Source organism: Heptranchias perlo, chromosome 10, assembly GCF_035084215.1.
Source record: "Heptranchias perlo isolate sHepPer1 chromosome 10, sHepPer1.hap1, whole genome shotgun sequence".
Classification (NCBI taxonomy): domain Eukaryota; kingdom Metazoa; phylum Chordata; class Chondrichthyes; order Hexanchiformes; family Hexanchidae; genus Heptranchias; species Heptranchias perlo.
Window position 1 is genome coordinate 73,281,485 of NC_090334.1, and position 21,923 is coordinate 73,303,407.

General features: G+C 46.6%; 1 protein-coding gene across 4 annotated transcripts in view; it reads right to left on the reverse strand.

Annotated features, from left to right (window-relative positions):
• Nucleotides 1–1,674: 1,674 nt before the first annotated feature.
• LOC137326694 (zinc finger protein 410-like) overlaps nt 1,675–21,923 on the reverse strand; it is a 41,165-nt gene continuing 20,916 nt past the window's right edge. For 3 of the 4 annotated variants that reach the window (XM_067992019.1, XM_067992018.1, XM_067992016.1), the window contains exons 2-11: nt 20,582–20,671; nt 18,011–18,061; nt 16,616–16,751; nt 12,056–12,235; nt 11,072–11,237; nt 10,440–10,621; nt 8,698–8,787; nt 7,405–7,527; nt 4,997–5,128; nt 1,675–3,958 (exon numbers count right to left, since the gene is read on the reverse strand). In XM_067992019.1, the coding sequence (XP_067848120.1) occupies nt 3,816–3,958; nt 4,997–5,128; nt 7,405–7,527; nt 8,698–8,787; nt 10,440–10,621; nt 11,072–11,237; nt 12,056–12,235; nt 16,616–16,751; nt 18,011–18,061; nt 20,582–20,590 (1,212 nt within the window). In that variant the 5' untranslated portion in view covers nt 20,591–20,671 and the 3' untranslated portion in view covers nt 1,675–3,815. The remainder of the gene's footprint in view (nt 3,959–4,996; nt 5,129–7,404; nt 7,528–8,697; nt 8,788–10,439; nt 10,622–11,071; nt 11,238–12,055; nt 12,236–16,615; nt 16,752–18,010; nt 18,062–20,581; nt 20,672–21,923) is intronic. The other variant, XM_067992020.1, reaches the window with a different exon arrangement.

A 21,923-nucleotide genomic window follows, 5' to 3' on the forward strand; every position in this document is an offset into this window, starting at 1 on the left:
GTGCCCGTATTTCAGAGGATCTGGATGCCCCCCCACATTCAGTATTACAAGGTAGCGTTACAGTGCTGTGGTAATTCTACACGCTATGCCATGTAGCGACAGGCTATTGCTTCACATCTCCAATGCCAGCCTCAGCAATACCATTAGCAAGAGACACAGTAAATCCAGGCGTTTCCTCAGAGATAAGAAAAACAAAAATAAAGTGGCCAAGGTACTCCACTCATGTAGAGGATAAACACCACTACGGCCTGTTCCCGTATTGCAACTTCTATGTTATTCTATTTAATATGTAATTCTCCTGTGGCTCCTACCATTCTGTTAAAGCTGCATTACTAGACACCCAAGAGAGCCTGTACTCTTGGGGAAAGGAGGCAGCAAAACAAGGGAACATTTTATAAGGGCAGGAAATTTATTCCTTTGTTTAGTCTGTGGTATTGCAGTTCAGAAGCGTTACATTTCCAGTCCTCCATGGGTTGGCTGTCTGTTACCAATCTACATGCCAATGCTGGCCTCAGCATCATCTACCATTCAACAGCAGGAGCAATGTGCCTTTTTGACTCTTACACCTTGGTCATCATCTACAATTCTGCACGTGATATGACAAACATGCATCAGGATTACAATGGCAGTCACAGAAATCACCCACATTACGGAACCATGAAGGGTGTCAGTGGAGGACAATGGGTTGAATTTCGATCATAATCACTGGGAGTAGAGACATGCCTCTGAAATGCGTTGCCGTCTAGTGCTGAGTGCGCTGATTATCTAGGCCTTCAAGAGGGAGTTGAACTGATTCTTGGCTGGGGTAGAGATCACATCATATAAAAGGTAAGTGGATTAATAATTAACATACACATGGTCAGTGTGATCTCTTGCACTGGTTTTGATCACCTGAATTTGGGGGGTGGGGGCGGGGGAGGTTGGAGAGGAATTTTGCAGATTTTATATTTTTCCTTATCAACCCTGGGTTTTTCACCTCTCATTACATAGGTGGGGGGGCGGTGATTTAGGAAGGGTCTAGTCATGATGCTCCAGGCATCATGGGTGTGGGGTAGGCTTGATGGACCAGCTGGTCTTTTCCTGCCAGTCATTTTCATATGACACCAAAACTGAATTCTGAAACTGTGAGGAGAAACATTGTTTGCATTTATCATAAACACCGTACATTTCTAAAGCATTCATTACAGACCAAGAAATGTCTCAAAGCATTTTTCCAGAGCAGTGGATAGTAAGTGGACAGGGTGAAGGACCGAGGGTCAGAACATCCTGCTGTGGTATTTAGTGGGTAGAGCCCAGCTTCTGTTGCTTCCTGGTCTACGCCAAGTTAGGTATACTCAACCAGAGTGGTGCTAAATCTGAAGAGAGGAAGGAAGGAAGGAAAGGGAGAGAGGGAAGGAAGGAAAGGAAAAAAGTCACGCCTCCTGCTCCTGATTGATTTCTGCTGGAAAGTGCTTATGTGGACGTCAGGCGAGGACAGAGTCCGGCTACACTGACATGTAGCCCTCCAATGCTCAATTAACTGGGTGAGGAACAAGTGGACTGCAAGTTCCATGGAACTGTAGCCCAGCTTGGGTCACAACATTAAAAAAAAGTTTCACCAACAGCATCGCAAAATTTTTTTTTTTTTATAAAAAGAACTCTTGTACCTAGAAAGGTAAACAGCAAACAAAAGCATCTGATTAAGAGTCATTTTTTAATTAAAAATGGACATTAGTACCCATTAAATTGTCAAAACGCAAAACTATCTGCTTCCAAAGCCTAGTGCAGATTGATGAATACAGTGCCCCTGTCCATCGGCAGGTATAACCATACATCACCGAGGACAGTGGTAGGCACAGGTCTCGTAACAAGATAGAATTCAGGGAACAATTACAGGAATGCAAATTGAACCAAAAAAAAAACAAGACTATTTCAGAGAAATCAGGCTTTGGCAACGGCCAAAAATAAAACTCAAAGCTGTTATAATAATCAGTCAATATTCCCAATTTCTGAAAGGGAATCCCAATGGTTTCAACCTTTTATGAACCCTTAAGAGTTATTGAAACGCAGTACAAAATTCCTTAACATGGAATATCACAACTTGAAACTCCTAAGTGATGACTGATATGGTAGAGGAGTAATGGCTGTCTGGGAATTACAAGGCAAGGTTTGAGAGGCTGTCAGACACCTCCATTCTGGTGCACAATATACACAATCCCTTTTCTAAATTCTGCAGTGCCACATTTCTGTTAACATTTGAAGACACCACATGACGTCAGACCTGAAACAATAACAGTTCGTCTTTTTGTATTTCTAATCTGTGCTGGGAGGGCACAGTTCTGTGGGCACTAACCACCCTCATCCGAGTGACCATTCTTCATTTGTAAGCCTGGTGACACTGCCAGCCTATTCTACCATTAGGGGAATCACTGCCCAGCCTGATTCGGTTGTCACCTGACATACACATTTCATCGCGAAGTCACTGAATAGTGATTAGGAACAGGCATCCAGCTAATTTGGCCAACTGTAGCAACCCTACTACCACTGTGATTGGGAATAGAATAGCTAACTCAACAAGAACAGGGTACAGCCTTGGACCTTTTGGTCTGTTATAGCTTGCTAACCAAACATTCATCCGCTAAGACTAGCGGAGGAATTGTTTATCGTTCATATTTTGTTCTATATAGCGTTTCTCGACTCTTCCCACTTCTTAGCACCAACCACGTTCCTGAACCGCACAGGGATCCAAGATTTCCCTCAGTGCCGGCAAGAAGGTGCAAGTGGGGGTGGAGGGTGGCATGGTCTCTGAATTTCTATTCTTATGGGGGAGAAACACCCGCCCTTGTTCACCATCTCTTCAAAACAACATGGTCCAGATCGGGAGCTGTACTAATCTAAGCTGTACTAATCCCTAGAGCAGCAAACTGGGACTCGGACGTACCTCCCCTACCACATTACGTTTGAGCGGTCAGGCTCTCCAAGTATTCTGAGTGCAGGTCACAGCACTGACGGCATAACCATCTTTTATTTAATGTGAAGTATATCAAAACTCACCTTGCACATATCGTACCAGTGTTTAATACACACGCAGCACTCGGACCCAATTGTAGGTGGGAGGGGAATAGTTATGTTTGGAAGACATTTTAGTAATGCACACACAAAGCCTTCACTGAAATCCATCACTAAACCGGCTGTTTCACCAGGAAGGCAAAGTCGGCAGCACGAGTCCTTGTAGCCAAAGGCGACCACCTTCTTCAGGCTTAGTCTTGCTTCCAGGATGGTGACGATGCACGGTTCAAGGGATGGCAAGAGTGGCTTTGCGGGAAAAGAACCTCTCAGTGTAATGTTTCGAGGAGAAGAGGATATACTGAGGATTCCACCGACACCCACTTGCATCCAGGTCTACAGGTTGGGCCATCGAGAATGTCACTAGCCGACTAAGTTCACTGAAGGGCGGCAAGTGAAATTAAATGGCTCATTGTAAATAAATGCAATTCTTTTTCTTTGCTGCTTCAAGAAGAAAAGTGGTCAAATTTGCTTAATTTCCTTCACGCGGGAGGTCATCAGGATCTTGCACACATAGTTAAATACTTCAGGAAGAACAAGGAAAAAAAAAGACCACCTTACTGCTCTCTGCGTTGATCTCTTGCATACTCACAGGCAAACCTGTGCCCGGGTTAGTAAGTTTAGTAAACTCGTGTGAGAGGCGGTCAAGCTGTGATCGAGGTGGTGAGGGGAGGAAAACGGTCTCACTCTCCAGGGAGCAGCTTCCATTTTGCGTCGTCCTTTCCCCACTGTGGAACGCGTAATCTCCAAAAAAAGGGACCCGCTGGCATTCACTGCAGTAGTACGGTGACTACTTCCTCGTACGAATGTCCTGCTGTCGCTATGGTAACTAGATGGTGCGGCTGGGGTAGGACTACAACGGATGCCGTGGTTGCTGTGCTGGAAACTGAAGGAGAACTCTCAGGTAATACTTCTGCCAGGAAAAAAATATATATGTACACATGAACATTTTCATTACATCTCCTCTTCCTCCTAAAAAGGGTTAAGTTACAAGGTCTGGTTGCATAGGCTAAGCTTCTATTCCCTTGAGTATAGAAGATTAAGGGGTGATCTAATTGAGGTGTGTAAGATGATTAAAGGATTTGATAGAGTAGAGAGAGAGAGAAACTATTTCTTCTGGTGGGGGAGTTCAGAACAAGGGGGCCTAACCTTAAAATTAGAGCCAGGCTGTTTGGGGGTGATGTCAGGAAGCACTTCTTCACACAAAGGGTAGTGGAAATCTGGAACTCCACTCCCCCAAAATGCTGTTGAGGCTGGGGGGTCAATTGAAAATTTCAAAACTGAGATTGATAGATTTTTGTTAGGCAAGAGTGTTAAGGGTTACGGAACCAAGGCGGGTAGATGGAAATAAGATACACATCAGCCATGATCTAATTGAATGGCGGAACAGGCTCGAGGGGCTGAATGGCCTATTCCTGTTCCTAAGCGTTCACAGGAACACAGATGCCACGTTTGTACACAGTTTCTACTGCATCCAAGATATTCCAAAATGGTGGTATTAGGGTTCAACATAAAAGTGAAGGCCTTTTTTAAAAAAAATATGAAAAAAAATTAATCTGTTTCCCCCCCCCCCCCGCACAAAGCAGCACCGAACACCGGAAGCACCCATGTGCTGTGCCACAGACCCACACTCCCGACTGCCCCAACGGAATGTTCCGGATCGTAATGGGTGAAGCGAAGGATTAACCGCGTGTTCAACATGAGGGAGGAAGGGAACAATCATGGAAACAGCCAGTCAGTCCTGGGTAGGCAGCTGCAGAGTAGCATCAAGTCGGGAACCCCGGGAGCAGGTTTTCCAGCCTGGCTTTGAGGCGAGGAAAGATTGCATGACACAGGAGGAATTGGTGGGGGGGGGGGGGGGGGGAGAGGTGAAAGAGGGGAATAAAAAATAAATTCCACAAATAAAATATGTAAACTTAAAATGAAGTTTTAAATGTGATTGAGCACGTACCCTCCTCTGCTCCAAGTATGCTGTGCGGTAACACCAAAGGCTGCGTTTCCAGGCTTAACGGCGTCCCCACTGTAGCCGTATTTGCCGAAAGTCCAGCAGGTATCTCTGCCTCATATTCCGCACCAGCGTCAGCTTTTGAAGATACAACGAAGGTACAAGGTTCAGCTCTTTATAACTGCTGTGTGCGATATAACCATCTTCACAAAGATACGGCGGGCACATTCTTTCGCCAGAAACAGCATTAGTTTCCCAATCCCGTTGAAAGACAACTCGCAGGAGGGACGGTGACTTACTCTTCGTTTCTCATTGGACCTAACATTTTGTGACACAGATAGATGCAAGTGCTCCTCTGATGGCTCGTTGGGTCTTTCCACACAGACCATGAAGGTGCAACATTCAATCCCTATTCTCTACAGAATAAGCTGATCTCAGCTAGGATGGGGGAAGCTAGAATTGGAATCAATCAACTGCAACTTACATTTATATAGTGCCTTTAACGTAGATAAATGTCCCAATTGTTGGTGGGGTGGGGAAATATATTTTGGCCACGGTTCCCACGCCTGACTGTAAGTCAAATAGCCTTTCACCGGCTTACAAGGCTCGCACGTGTGTAAAAGCCACTTGGAGAGCATCCAGAGCCCCTGGATATACACACTATATGTTATCGTTAACACTCTCTACCTTTCCCCACCCCATTTTCTTTAAGTCGTTTCCTCTCCCCCACATTTCCTACAGGATTACTACTGTTTTAATATTGCCTCTAATATTCCGATTTTCTCCAGAATTCTATCATGGCAACGTGGCTGGCACCATGAAAGGTTTGGCTTTATAGGGTCACAACTGTCAGTACTCAGCTCCCCTTCCAATTCCCAGCTCAACCCAGACCAAAGGTTATCATAATTAGTAGTTATGTTCTGGAATGCTCTGCCTGAAAGGGTGGTGGAAGCAGATTCAATAGTAACTTTCAAAAGGGAATTGGATAAATAATTGCAGGGGAAAAATTTGCAAGGCTATGGGGAAAGAGCAGGGGTATGGGACTAATTGGATAGCTTGTTTTAAAGAGCCCGCACCAGCATGGGCACGATGGGCTGAATGGCCTCCTGTTGTGCCGTAAGATTCTATGATTTTATGAAAAGTGGCAGATTGTTGTCACTCCTTGTTTAAGCCAATACAAACCTACATCAAATCAAATCTAAATTCACAGGAACGGCAAACCAACTCTGTCCAGGTCAGAAAGGTTTCTAAGGTTTTAGATTCACTTCACGCTGTTGCTAACTAGGCTGCCCCAATGGCTCAGTTGATAAGTGTGCCTCGTGGTATGGTTCTGACCAAGGACACCCTCATCTGTGCTATTAGTGGATTTCAGCCAAAGAAACAGTTGGGATGATGGCCATAAATATAAGATAGTCATTAATAAATCCCGTAAGGAATTTGAGAAACTTCTTTACTCAGAGAATGATTGGAACGTGGAACTTGCTACCACATGGAGTAGTTGAGGTGCATTTAAGGGGAAGCCAGATAAACACATGAGGGAGAAAGGAATAGAAGGGTATGGTGATACAGTTAGATGAAGTAAGGTGGGAGGAGGTTCGTATGGAGCATAGACATCGGCATAGACCTGTTGGGCCGAATGGCCTGTTTCTGTGCTATGTAGTTCTATAAAATAGGATTGACCTCAGGGATCCTGGAGTAGGGAAGGGGTTAATTAAAAAAATTGTATCAAAGTTCCTTCTTTATATTGCTATCTGTGATCTGTTGGAAAGTGTGTACGTGCCCATTGGTTGAGAACAAGAGTGAGATTGGCTGTGATGCCCCCAGACATTCAACATTTAGGGTCACACATGAAGAACAGCCACCTAGGCACGGTACCAAAGGGCTCCCTGCACCAAGGAAACCATGCATCATCTGGGTTTGGAGGAGTGGGGCAAAGGGAGAGAATAGAGGAGGGAATGGATGCTGTAAGTAACAGGACTGCATTAACCATCTCCAGGACCAGAGTCCTCATCCTTCCCAAACTAAAGGGATAAAATCTCATCTCTCTCTCTCTCTCTCTCTCTCTGCCGGGTGTCGTGCTCGTTGGTAAAACGAGTTTGCGTTCAGTCAACCTTGTTCCTACTGCCGCGTAATTTAACATGAACTGGCCACGGATCATCAGTCTCACATAAAAATCACGAGGACAGCTGGTGTCTGAAATAAGAGAAAGAAAATCACACTGGTGCAGTTAGGGATTGCTCTTCTGAGTTTGGGAGGGGGTTAAAGCACATTGTAAAAGGAACCTCACTGTGTACCTGATCTTCGAATGCTCAATGTTTGGAGACAACTGGGTTTAATAAGTGGGAAAATGTTCCCTTTCCCCAGCACTGAGATCCTCACCAAATGCACCCTCCCCTCCCCCCTCACACACAAACCTGTGGCTTCTTCTTGGTCGCTGAGGGGCATGAGGACGTTGTGGTATTTCCGCATGTGAACATTCCTGCTGCCGCTCTGAGAGAAAGTCTTCCCGCAGATACTACACCGGTAAGGCTTCTCACCTTTAAATAAAATATATATTTAACATAAGAAATAGGAGCAGGAGTAGGCCACATGGCCCCTCGAGCCTGCTCTGCCATTCAATCAAATCATGGCTGATCTTCTACCTCTACTCCACTTTCCCGCCCTGTTCCCATATCCCTCGATTCCCTTAGTGTCCAAATATCCATCGATCTCAGTCTTGAATATACTCAACGACTGAGCATCCACAGCCCTCTGGGGTAGAGAATTCCAAAGATTCACAATAATAGTTTTTTTTTTAAAAAAAGTTTCATTCCCTTTAGGATCTTGCTGTGCATTTTTGTTTCCCCACCATTTATTTACAGCACTTTCTACTGTGAGAAGGATTCCCACTGTATAAAAGTATTTCTATGGCCCCACCCCCCACCACTCCCGATCACCTGGTAAGTTAAAACAGCAGCCAGTTGAACATGAAGCCAGAAGGGACTTGTTGCAGAATAGGATACAGGCAGCAGAGTTTTGGATGAGCTGAAGTTTACAGAGTGTGGAGGATGGAAGGCCGGCCAGGAGAGCATTGGAATAGTCAAGCCTGGAGGTGACAAAGGCATGGACGAGGGTTTCAGCAGCAGATGGGCCAAGACAGCGATGGAGGCGGAAGATGTTACAGAGGTGGAAGTAGGCGGTCTTTGTGACGGAGGGGATTACGGGTTCGGAAGCTCAACTCTGGGGTCGAATAAGATGCCAAGGTTACCAACAGTCTGGTTCAACCTGAAACAGCGGCCAGGGAGGGAAATGAAATCGGGGGCAGGGTAGCTTCGGTCTTCCCAATGTTTAACTGGAGGAACTGTGGCTGGTCGAAGACTCTAGGATCTATCTGGACGGGGATGAATTAAGGTGGGTCGAATGGCCGCCTTCACCTGTAACTATCTTGTGATTTTGTGAGGCTAAGTAACAGAGGTCTGCCAGGATCTGTAGAACAATACTGGCACCAGAGGTGAGGAGGAGGAGGAGGAGGAGAATAATGGGGGGGGGGGGGGGGGTGGGGGGAAGGATTAAAGAGATGGAGATGAGCTAATGCAAATTATTTCCCTTTAACAGGGCATTCTTCACAAGTGCCACTTTGGAGGGCAGTCGACTCCTCTTCCAATTTAACTTCTTCTGGTCCTACGCCAGAACCACCCTTTCAACGGCAAGCACAAGAGCTTCAGTACCTGAGTGTACGACCATGTGTTTACGGAGACTGGAGTATTCTGTAAAACAGCGCCCGCAGCTTCCTGCTTCACAAACAAATGGCTTCTCTCCTAATGAAAGGAAAACACACCAACAAATTATCATTCGACCCAGAATAGAAATATACGTGTCAGGAATTTCCACGAGGGCTTTGATTCGGTGGAAGATCAGCCAAAGACCCTGGAGGAACGACATTATCAGCTATTTCCACCATCTCTGCAGAGTTTCCCCACCAGAGGTACGGTGGATCGCAAGAACTCTGTGGAAATGCTACCCCACGGTGTTTACTTAAGACAGGCCACTTAGTACTAAATAGAAGGGTCCTGAATAGCTCAGCCTTAGTGTAAGGTTTGGTAGTGTAGTGATTATGGTACTGGACCAGCGACACAGAGGTTGTGAGTTTAAATCCCACCACGGCAATTTATGAAATAAAATCTGATTGTTTGTGGGTTGCAACAAAAAAAAAATTACCATGAGAGAAAGAAAGAAAGACTTTCATTTATATCTCACCTCAGGACGTCCCAAAGCACTTTACAGCCAGTGAAGTACTTTTGAAGTGTAGTCGCTGTTGTAATGTAGGGAAACTTGGCAGCCAGTTTGCGCACAGCAAGGTCCCACAAACAGCAATGAAATAAAATGATCTATCTTAGGATCTACTGTTTTGTTGTAAAAACACAACTGGTTCACGAATGTACTTCGGGGAACGGAATCAGCCACCGATCTGGCCTACATGTGCCTCTAGACACTCACTACATAGTTGACGCTTGAAGCCCTCTGTGTGGATAGCTGGCTAAAACAGTGAATAACTGAGCGGAAAGCTTCTGGGTTCAATTCGCTCTTAGATGGGATCAATGGCTCAACACCTCTGAATTAGAAAACGGGAGGGGGGGGGGGGGGGGGGGGGGGAGAAATTGATTGGCCGGAGTCTCTACCCACGTTTGATGTCCAGTAACCCCTGGCAGTGCGTGCGTGCATGTGGATGTCAGGTTCAGGCTCTGCCGTGATACAACCCATGGTTGAATAGCCTGCCTCACCATCAAGCCGCGCACGTGAACCATGGCCACTTGGACTAGGTATCAGACGGCGACAGGTGTCTATAGACTCATGTTCCAGCAAGGAGTCAAGAGAGAAAGGGGAAAAAATTGGCAAGAAACAAAAAAGGAGAGAAGGAAAAAAAAAAGGATTAATTAAAAAGAAAATTTTATGGAGGACTTAATTTAATTTATCTTTCAGGAACGGGTTGATCAAATAACAATGGGGAGAGCATACGTCCGTGTGCTGCACGTGACCAAATTATAAATCCAATCTTTGTAAACGCAGAGAAAATCTTCCCTAAACTTGTGGTCACTACACTGAGCGGGATAAAAATTATTTTCTGCCAAACAGTGGTGAGAGAGATGGCACTGGAGCTGCATGTATATTTTTCATGTGGGACGGTGTTATTCCACAACACCCTCCCACCCTCCACGACACACTCTACGACCTCAAGCCCGCCTTTCTTTTCGTTAAAGCAGTTTCACTGAACGAGCAGCAACTTGAATCTTGAGTCCCTTAATCACAGAGTAGGACAGCTCACGGGGAGAGAGCGGGGAGTGCGCGGGGAGGAAAGGAGGGGCAATGCTCTCACACAAAGACGTGCCGCTCAAACACCTGGCCGGCAACTCAACCTCGTTCTGAAATCATTTTAAAAAATGTAAAGTTGCGTGTTAACTACGATCGGTACCAGTGTGAATTCGCATGTGGTTCTTTAAGTTGCCCGCTGTTGTAAACTTCTTCCCGCAGTCGTCCTCGGGGCAGATGTAGGGTTTCTCCCCGTTATGCGTCCTCATGTGGACCTTTAACCTCTGGAGTACGTAGAAACTCTTCCCACATCCCTCCTTTGGGCAGGTGAAGGAGCGATCGTTCCTGTGGAAAGACGGGGTTTACTCGGTGGGAGGGAATGCACACCTAAAACTATGTGAAGCCAGAAAATGTGGGCGATGCGGTGGTGTGCATACACTGGCAAGTCCAACGTGAGGGGGGTAAGATGTGGGATCGTGCCCCATTCGGTTTGTAAGCTTAACCTTGCAGTCAGGGAGAGGTGCTACACGAAGGCGAAACAGGGGGAGAAACTGCTCCCCAGACTTGAGTACCTCCTGGTGATTCCATAGATTGTATCATATGGTGAAGGCCAGGGGAATAGGTCCTTCCCCCTGCTCTCTTGGTCTATGGCACCGCATGCCACAAGGAAGTGGAGAAAGTTTCCAATTAAATCAATCAAAGCTAGAACTTCTTTCTCTTTTATTGAAAAAACACCCTGCCCTCCCAACAATGTAAGTTCATGGTTGTGGCCAAGAAATACGTTTTTAAACTCACTTGTGTGTTTTCAGGTGATACTTCAGGTGAGCATGCCAGAGGAAGGTCCTGCTACATCCTTCGTAAGTGCACTTTAGGGTCTTCTCGCTCCGCGTAGTGCCATGTCGCAGGTCAGGCGTCAAGTCTTCCTTACAGCTGGATACGTTACAGCTGTTCACTGGCTCCCCTGGGGATGAACATCACACATCAGGGCTGCAGCCTCAGACATCTGCACTGTCTCAAACCTCGGGGAGGGGGAACGGGTAGATTTCCTCTGGGTGCTACGTGTTCTAAACATAACGGGTAGGTTGTGGAGGCCTCAACGATTGGTCTCAGCGCCCCGGACCTGAGTGAGGGGCAGCCAAAAAATAAGAGCTTGGTTGGTATTTCCTCCCTGATATCATTAGCTGTAAAACGCTTTGGAACATCCTGAGGTGGTGAAAGGAGCCATTTAAATCAAGTTCTTTCTTTTACATTTGGTTGGGGGGGGGGGGGGGGGGGGAGGAAAAAGAGAAACCAAACCCAAAGTCTCACTGCTGACAAAGTATCCAGTGACCCAGCTGAGAAGAGGGGGGGGGGGGGGGGGGGTGGGGCACCCATTGACAGTGGGCAAGAAGAGGATTGGGCGACGATGCTCTCCCACTGTGAAATTACTGGTCAGGCTTGGGCGCAAAGAACTGCCCCTCACGGGAGATACTCGAGGGCAGCAAGTCAGGAGAGCAAGGAGGAGAAGAGGACGTTAAACAGAATAACTATCGTGGGCGGCGCAAAAATAACACGAACGGAAAGGCGGGCTTACAAAAATGCAACTCACTGCGCTCGCCCAGAGATGCCCCACTCCAGCTTTTTCTGGGCCACTAACTATCATGGTGGGGCGGGGGAGGAGGGGAAAGGAGAGAGGGGTTTTAAGTACCAACACAGATCAGCTATGATCCACGAGGGGCTGAATGGCCTACATCTGTCCTGTGTTCCCACATAGCAAAGAAAAGTCAATACTGTTGGTACCTTTTGAATCCTTTGCCAGCTGTGCCCTGGTCGCAGCTACGAGACTGTCGTGCGCCAGCTCCTGAACGCGGAGGTACCACGGAGTACTCCCATCTGCCTTTTCGCCGGAAGCTGTCCCACTCCCGGCATCTGGTGCCTCGGCTCGAGCTGGCACAGCAGGGTCGGAGGCGGAGGGGTCACCTAGAAAGAAAGAAAGAAAAGATAGAAAGAAAGAAAAAGAAAGAATTGCATTTATGTAGTGCCTTTCACCACCTCAGGACACTATATGGCTGATGAAGTACTTTTGAAGCATTGTCACCGTTGTAATGTAGGAAACGCGGCAGCCAATTTGCGTACAGCAAGATCCCACAAACAGCAATGTGATAATGACCAGATAATCTGGTTTTAGTGATGTTGGTTGAGGGATAAATATTGGCCAGGACACCTGGGGAGAAGTCCACTGCTCTTCTTCAAAATAGTACCATGGGATCTTTTACATCCACCCGAGAGGGCAAACGGGGTCTCTCTTTAACGTGTCAAACAAAAGGCGGCACCACCGACAGTGCAGCACTCCCTCAGTCCCACACTGGAGTGTCAACCTAGATTTTGTGCTCAAGGCCCGGGAGTGGGACGTGAACCCATGACCTTCTGAAAGACCATGGTTTTCAAAAACAGGAAAATTAGAATCCAGGGAGGGGAAAAAGAGAAAAGGGCACAAGTGGGCACAAGGCAATGTACTCTGCCATGCAACGGCGGAAGGTGTTTGTCACAAGGTTATGGAGTTCCTGCTCTTAGCCATGCTGATGTGAGGAGGCGTTCAGCAGACGTCAGGTACAGGAAGGAAATCCCTTGAGGGAGAGCTGCACCTCCTAGTGGCTGGGTTCAGAACAGCACTGGCTTAAGCCTGGGAGCACCTGCTGGACGACTACTGAAGGAGCTTCTTTGGTGCTGGTCTTGGAGATGGTAATTCATGCAATGGTGTAGCATCACAGGTACTGGCAGCCCTATGGCACCTTGCCTAAGTCACTATACTTAACGTGCGAGCCTAGGCAGCGAGTTTGGGGAAGCTATTGAACCGTTGAGGGCATCACATGATCTTGCCTTCACCCAATGGGTACTTTCCAGCGAGGATCACTAGGCAGTGATCAGGAGCACAAATCCTGGCCCTGGGTTACTGAGGCCAATTGTAGCTCCTCAGGTCCTGACCCGACCCGACAGCAATCAGACTAGGGGTCAAATGAGAGACTTTCCGGGTCTATATATACACCCACTGTGGGAGCTTGCACAGTTCTTTCATATTTTAACACTGCTGCATTTTTCCTGGGTTTTGCATGAGCCCCAGGCCTGAAGATTGCACTATAGAAAGTCATTCAACTTAAACTAGAGTCACAAATCACCACCGCATCCCCCACCCCGGCTAACTCAGTGTGGAAACGTGCCACCGAATAATGATACAAGCCAGAAACGTCCAAGATTCAATTGCCGACCTATGCTGAATTAGCTAATCCCAGCATCTCTGGCTGAGGGAGATGGAAAACCAGCCAGGGATCCTGCTCCTGATCATTATCCAGTGACCCCCCCCCCCCCCCACACCTCCGCCGCCCTGCTGCAAAGTGCATGAGTGTGGGAATCAGCCAAGGACAGGAAGCATCAGTCACAGCTGCGATTCATAATCAACCAGCCTGTTGACACTCACTGTCAAGGCCTACATGGGTGAGGTAGTGGAGAGTTGTTGATCTGTGTCCCCAGCAAGAATCAGCACCTTAGGGAGAGGGAGAAAAGCCGGAGGGTGGGGGGGGGGGGGGGTGAAAAGACATTAAAATCACTTGTTTTTTTCTTTTTTATAAAATTGACCAGTTGCCAATTGCAAGATTCCCGTTATAAATGTCCTCCGCACCCCAAACATTTATTAGAGGGAAGATATAATGAAGGTCTGTTTTAAAGAGAAAACATTACCAGCCCAGCTGCAGGAGTTTGCTGCAATCTCATTATGCAAGTGGGTTTGATAACTACACAGCGACTAATTGAAACAATCAGGCCATTATATTAACACAGGGTAGAGCTGGATTCCACATCCTGGCAATGGAGCTGTGAAAGAATAAGTTAATTGTGACTGGAGACACTTACAGAGTGCTGGACGCAGAGGGGCAGATAACACAGCACACGTCTGGGGAATAAATACTGCAGATCCTTTCATATTTAAAAATACAGCATTGTACTCCAGAGACAATCAAGAAAAGCCCTAAATAGTTGCTCAGTTCCTTTTGCTGCTATTAATGCGGAGAATGCTTTTCGCCTCTTCTCAATAATACAGTTGAAAATAATATTTTTCTTCAATATAATTTTTTTTTAAAGTAAGGATTTGGACACCCCTAATGACCCCTGTTGCAAAGTACACAATTCCAGATGTCTGGCAAGGAAAGGATATATGACCCCCTGCCCCACGATTAAATCCCCTGCTGTCACTCTCTCTACTCACACCTGAAGAATGGCCACTACCATCGAGAGGCTTCCATCATCCATATCCAAATCATAAAAACCTGTCGTACTGGGTCAGGAATCTACAAACTTTTATCATCCGAGTGGTGGGCCAGATCTTTGTGACTCAACCAACAAACAGGGGAGGGGAGTTTGATGAAGTAGATTTTAAGTCATCCTTAGATACGGGGGTGATGCCAAAGGATTGGAGAATTGCAAATGTTCCACCCTTGTTCAAAAAAGGGGGTAAGGATAAACCCAGCAACTACAGTTTAACCTTGGTAGTGGGGAAACTTTTAGAAACGATAATCCGGGACAAAATTAACAGTCATTTGGACAAGTGTGGATTAATTAAGGAAAGCCAGCACGGACTTGTTAAAGGCAAATCGTGTTTAACCAACCGCAAGTTGGTTAAACACGATTTGCCTTTAACAACTCAATCAGTTTTTTGTTGAGGTAACAAAGACGGTCGATGAGGGCAACGCAGTTGATGGGGTGTACATGGACTTCCAAAAGTTGTTTGATAAAGTGCCGCATATTAGGCTTGTCATCAAAGTTGAAGCCCATAGAATAAAAGGGGCAATGACAGCATGGATACGAAATTGGCTAAGTAATAGGAAACAGAAAGTAGTGGTGAACGGTTGTTTTTCGGACTGGAGGGAGGTGCACAGTGGTGTTCCTCAAAGATCGGTACTAGGACCATTGCTTTTTTTGATATATGTTAATGACTTGGACTTGGGTGTACAGGGCACAATTTCAAAATTTGCAGATGTCTCAAAATTTGGAAGGGTAGTGAACAGTGACTGAGACAAGAGGACAGACAGGTGGCAGATGAAATTCAACACAGAAAAACGTGAAGTGATACATTTCGGTAGGAAGAACGAGGAGAGGCAATATAAACTAAAGGGTACAACTCTAAAAGGGGTGCAGGAACGGAGAGATCTGGGAGTATATGTGCACAAATCATTGAAGGTGGCAGGGTAGGTTGAGAAAACGGTTAAGAAAGCATACGGGATCCTGGGCTTTATAAATAGAGACAGAGTACCAAAGCAAGGAGGTTATGATGAACCTTTATAAAACACTGGTTTGGCCACAACTGGAGTACTGCGTCCAATTCTGGGCACCGCACTTTAGGAAATATGTGAAGGCCTTAGAGAGGGTGCAGAAGAGATTTACTAGAATGATTCCAGGAATGAGGGACTTCAGTTACATGCATAGACTGGGGAAGCTGGGGTTGTTCTCCTTAGAGCAAAGAAGGTTGAGTGGAGATTTAATAGAGGTATTCAGAATCATGAAGGGTCTGGACAGAGTAGATAGAGAGAAGCTGTTCCCATTGGTGGAGGGGTGAAGAACCAGAGGACATAGATTTAAGGTGATTGGCAAAAGAACCAAAGGTGACATGAGGAAAAACTTTTTTTTTTAAACGCAGCGAGTGGTTAGGATCTGGAATGCACCGCCCGAGGGGGTGGTGGAGGCAGATTCAAATCATTTCTTTCTAAAGGGAACTGGATCAGTACTTGAAGAGGAAAAATTTGCAGAGCTACGGGGATAGGGCGGGGGAGTGGGACTAGCTGGATTGTTTTTGCAGAGAGCCAGCACGGACTCGACAGGCCGAATGGCCTCCTTCCGTACTGTAACCTTTCCATGATTCTATTTAGAATTGTGATTAAACAGCACAGCCAACTTTCAATCTATTTTGCATTTCTTTCAATCCTTGGACCACACGACATAACTCCTCCTGTCTCTTGGGCGCTCTCTCTCTCTCTCTCTCTCTCTCTCTCTCATCTTTCACTTGTTTGTCTGTCTCCCCACCATTTCTGTTCTTTCACTTCTCTCAAACCTGTGCACAAACTGACCCTTTTAATCGGAGAGGCCACAGGAGGTCTGGTGCAATAAGGGGTGTTTGAGATTGAGGCGCATCATTGGGTTGGAAATTAGGAAGCATTAGCTCAAAGTCAACAGTGGGCATCCAAAGTAGAAAACCCAACCCATCGCCCATCACTGGCATCCTCACTATAATCAGCACAACTTTAAAAAAATATTACCTGCTGCTTTACAGAGCCTCTCCCATCCCCATTTCTGAGACGTTTCTGTTCTGCTTACCCGAGACTGGTGCTTGCTTGTGTAAAGTGCTCTCACTGGCTTTGGTTGGAGGCAGGCATTTGACAGTACCCTGTTCTGGCTCCTCTAACCCTTCTCCCAAGGGTATAAAAGTATTCTGGACAAACTGTACCAGCAACTGCAAACAAAACAGTTCAGGACATCAGCTCGTAGATCCAAACACACGACATTTCAATGGCAACGTTACTGACAACTGGTGGTGTAATAAAAATTTTAATTAAAACAAGACCGAGTAAACAATTAAAACGTTACATTAAATCATTGATTTAGTAGCCATGAAAATATCTGAAGCCACAGCTCATTTATAGTCAAGGTTGATGTCTCATTACATGATAAGGGGTCAGCCATGGCTCAGTGGTAGCCATAAGGCTGACCCCTTATCAACCTCGTCTCTGAGTCAGAAGGTTGTGGGTTCAAGTCCCACTCCAGAGTTGTACAGTGGAAGAGGGTGGTGTGGTTCACTACATCAAAGAGCCAACACAGGTTCGACGGGCCGAATGACCTCCTTCTGTGTTGTAAGATTCTATTATATCAATCTGCGGAGAGGTTGTGGACGACAAGGACAGTTAACACATTGCGGTCACGCGTACAGAGGATATCAATTGTGACTTTGGAAAGGTCAGTCTTGATGCTGTGAGTGAGAAACTGGGGAGGTCTAAAACCAACAGACAAAGAAATCCACGCGCTCTTGGTATTGGAGTTGACCGTGGAGTGGGAAACATGCAGCCAATTTGCGCACAGCAAGGTCCCACAAACAGCAATAAGATAAATAGCCAGATAATCTGTTTCAGAGATGTTGGTTGAGGGATAAATATTAGTCAGGACGTCGGGGAGAACACCCCTACTCTTCTTCAAATAGCGTCATAGGATCTTTTACGTCCACCTGAGAGGGCAGAAAAGGCCTCGGTTTAACGTCGCACCTGAAAGGCGGCATCTCCGACAGTGCAGCACTCCCTCGGTACTGCACTGGGAGTGTCAGCCTAGGTTTTGTGGAGTGAGGCTTGAACCCACAACCTTCTGACTCAGAGGAGAGAGAGAGAGAGCTACCACCGAGCCACGGCCAACACTCACCGTCTTGGTGATACATGAAGAACGGCCGCACCCTAACACGAGAGGCAAGAAAATAGGTAGGGACAAAAAAAAAGTGTCAAGCATTATCAGGCCTCCAACTCCAACGCTTTTAAACAAGAGTTTCCCCTCAGCTCACTCCTTTTCCTTCCCCCCCCCAACACCAGGTTCCATCATGTACGATATAGTGAGAACGACAAATCTGTCAAGTGTGTGCTCATTCTTCAAGGCAATGGGTTTTCACTGAACAATCCAAAGAAATATTAACTGCAACCTTAAATCAATACTTTAAAAGGTATTGCAACTCACCTCAGGCCTGGATTCTAGTTCATCTGACAACATAGATTCAGCCTCGGATTTCTGTGAAGAAGCACACGATTTAAAAAAAAAAAAGTTTTAAGATTGATCCCTTGATGGGTCAGCACCTCCGATCACCGAGCTACACAGAGCAGGCAGCTCACGGGTGCAGTCCCTGGTCTGTGCCGAGTTAGCTGATCTCGGCTAGAATTTCAGTAAGGGGACACTGCAATTGACCTTAGCATCCTGGGTTGAAGAAAGTCAGTCAGGACTCCCACTGCTGGTCCCTGCCCAGTTACCCCTGTTTGAGAGCGGGATGACGGGAAGGACATGATCGAGGCCAGCCTTGCTGCCCCTTGCTTGAAAAGACTGACCAACACCCACCTTTAAGACGCACACAAGCATAATGACGTCTTGGGAGAGGTAGTGTAGAATGTAACAGAACTGTATCCCACCAAGGACAGATGTCAGCCACGGCTCAGTGGTAGCACTCTCGTCTCTGAGTTAGAAGGTCATGGGATCAAGCCCCACACCGGAGACTTCAGCACATAATCTAGGCTGACACTCCCAGTGCAGTACTGAGGGAGCGCTGCACTGTCGGAGGTGCCATCTTTCGGAAGAGACGTTAAACCGAGACCTCGTCCGCCCTCTCAGACGGATGTAAGAGATCCCATGTCACTATTTCGAAGAGCAGGGGAGTTCTCCCCGGTGTCCTACCCAATATTTATCCCTCAACCAACATCACTAAAACAGAATATCTGGTCATTATCTCATTACTGTTTGTGGGACCTTGCTGTGCGCAAATTGGCTGTTGTGTTTCCTATGTTACAACAGTGACTACACTTCAAAAAAGTACCTAATCAGCCATAAAGTGAGGTCGAAAAAGGCACTTTGTAAATACAAGTTCCTTCCTTCCCAAGGAACAGAGAAATTGGTAAAAGAAAATGACAAACATTTTATATTTGTGTAATGTAAGCCCACCGTTGAACCAGAAGTGTTAATTCTGTCCTGCCCTCATTTGTACAATGTACTTTCAATGGAAAATTCTGACCAACACACATTTTTAAAACAATTTTGAATCAACCAGGATTCCTGCTCCTGATCACCATCCACCGACTCCCGCTGGGAAAGCACGTGCCTGCTCTTTGGCTGAGGGCAGTGTCAGGCTGGATTGTGATGCCCACCGCAGTCAACTATCCCCTCAGCGCTCACCAACTGGACTCACACGTGAAGAATAGCTACTTGGGTGAGATACCAGTAACCGCGAGGCCTTACTCCAGCCAAGACAGCACCTTCAGAAGGGAAGGAAAATACTTGCATTTATATAGTGCCTTTCACCACCTCAGGACGTCCCAAAAGCGCTTTACAGCCAATTAAGTACTTTTGAAGTGTGGTCACTGTTGTAACGTAGGGAGACGAAGTGGCCAATTTGAGCACAGCAAGATCCCACAAACAGTAATGAGATAATGACCAGATAATCTGTTTTTTTTTTAAATGTGATATTGGTTGAGGGATAGGAGGGGAGTAAAAAAAAAAAAGATTGGTTCTACTCTCCCCTACCTGTACGTCTCCCAAATATCATGCAGCATTATCCACCCAGGGAGACAGGAAACCTACTCCCAGTCCTCTGCTCATAATGCCCAGCCATTCGGAGCTGCAAAGGAGCAATCCAGGGCGACTGCCTTCCTGCTGTGCTCTCCTGGATCCTGCTGGACACTTGCCCCTCCCCTCATCAAAAAAGGCACGGTTAAAAGGGGTCATTTCCAAGCGCGAGCCTGCGATCCGCCACTCTGTGGCGATAATGCTGGAGGTCCCAAAGCTGCACCTCACCGGCCAACTCTGGTCACCGAGGGTCATGTGCATTTTGTTCTCGGGTAGATCCCTAGGACTTTCCCTTCCCAGTTCCAAAGGTTGGTGTTCCCTACAGAGGAACATTTGACAGATCTGTGGATTCTTACATCGTGTCTGGACGACGACGACGACGACAACAGCTTGCATTTATATAGCGCTATGAACATAAGAAATAGGAGCAGGAGTAGGCCAATCGGCCCCTCGAGCCTGCTCCGCCATTCAATAAGATCATGGCTGATCTGATCCTAACCTCAAATCTAAAGAACACAAGAAGCAGGAGCAGGACCCGGCCACTCAGCCCCTGGGCCCGCTCCGCCACCCACAGGGCCTTGACCGATCCGAACTCAGCTCCATGTCCAATTTCCTGCCCGCTCCCCGTAACCCCTAATTCCCTTTACTTCGAGGAAACTGTCTATTTCTGTCTTAAATTTATTTAATGATGAATGCAGTAAAACACCCCAAGGCACCAAAATATAGAATCTATCAAATTCGCACATGGGATCATAGAATCATGCAGCACAGGTGGCCATTAGGCCCATCGTGCCTGTGCTGGCTCTTTGAAAGTGCTATCTACTTAGTCCCACCACCCTGCTCCTTCCCCATAGCCCTGCTAATTTTTCCTTTTCAAGTATTTATCCCATAGCATCAGATTAACCTGCTGCTGCGTTCGGTGTCATCTAAAATCGCACCTTTCTTGGATTCAGACATAATCTTTTCAAAGACAGCTCTTACCTTAATCATATGAGAAGATGTTTTCTTTGGTGAGGTTATTTTGCATTAACGCTCTCTACTGGTCTTCAAACGCTTCCTGGGATGTCATCGCTGGATAAGAAAAAAAAATTATTTAGAAATCTCCAAACAAATAAAATGTACATGAATTGGGGTTTATTTTGCGCTCATCAAGGCGAGGAATGTCAGTACCAAGGAATGGAACACTTCTCATTTCAAGCACCCAGTGCTAGCATCAAGCACTCTACTTCCAGGTCAAATATAGCACAGCCAGATGCAGAGTGCAGCTCCCTCTACTCTGCCCCAAACAGAGTGCCTCACTTGGGAATACGCCCTCCCTTAATGAAACGCTGTGGCTTTTTCCCCCAAGCCAGCCGTCCCTAAACACTGGCGTCAGCCATGGCTCAGTGGTCCCACTCCAGAGACTTGAGCACATAATCCAGACAGACACTTCACTGCAGTACTGGGGGAGTGCTGTACTGTTGGAGGTGTTGTCTTTCAGTTGAGACATTAAACCGCCTGCCCTCGCAGGTGGATGTAAAAGATCCCACAGCACTATTCGAAGAAGAGTAGGGGAAGGGTTCTCCCCGGTGTCCTGGCTAATACTTACCCCTCAACAGACCCCACAGATGATCTGGTCATCATCTCATTGCTGTTTGTGGGACCTTGCTGTGCACAAATTTGCTCTGCAAGTAATTAAATGGCTGTGAAGAGCTTTGGGATGTCATGAAGACATTTAAAGGCACCTGTTCTTTCAATTAACCACTCCTGTCAAAAAATAATCTCTGGAGGTCCCAGGTTTGCTCTCCAGTCTGCACGGAGTGTGCTGATCTCAACCAGGGCAAACTCGAGGCCGACAATTAGCTTCAGCATTTCTTTGACTAAGGATTGGGGGGGGGGGGGGTGGGTGGAGAAAAACAGCCAAGGGTCCCACCACTGATCACTATCCTGCAACCTGTACGATCGCACATGGATACTGGGTGAGGACAGGATCAGGGCTTCATGATGCCTTCACCACACCCTCTCCCCACACCAGGTGATCAAGATCAAATAGCTTGCTGACACTCAGTGTCAAGGCTCAAACTTGAATAATGGCCACTTGGGTGAGGTACCGGAGAGATAAAAAGGAACCATGGAACCGTTCCCCCCCTCTCCCCTTGGGGGGAGGAGAAGTGAGGAGAAAGTTGGTGTGAAAAAGAAGACAAGCAGTTTTAAATAAAAGCTCCAAATCTTGAGGCGAGTCTGACTGATTGTACCCTAGACTCTTAATTGAGAGCACTGGAAGTCAGAAATTGCACATTTATAGTAAAAGGAGGCCCTACTCTGATCATATTGTGCCGACAAG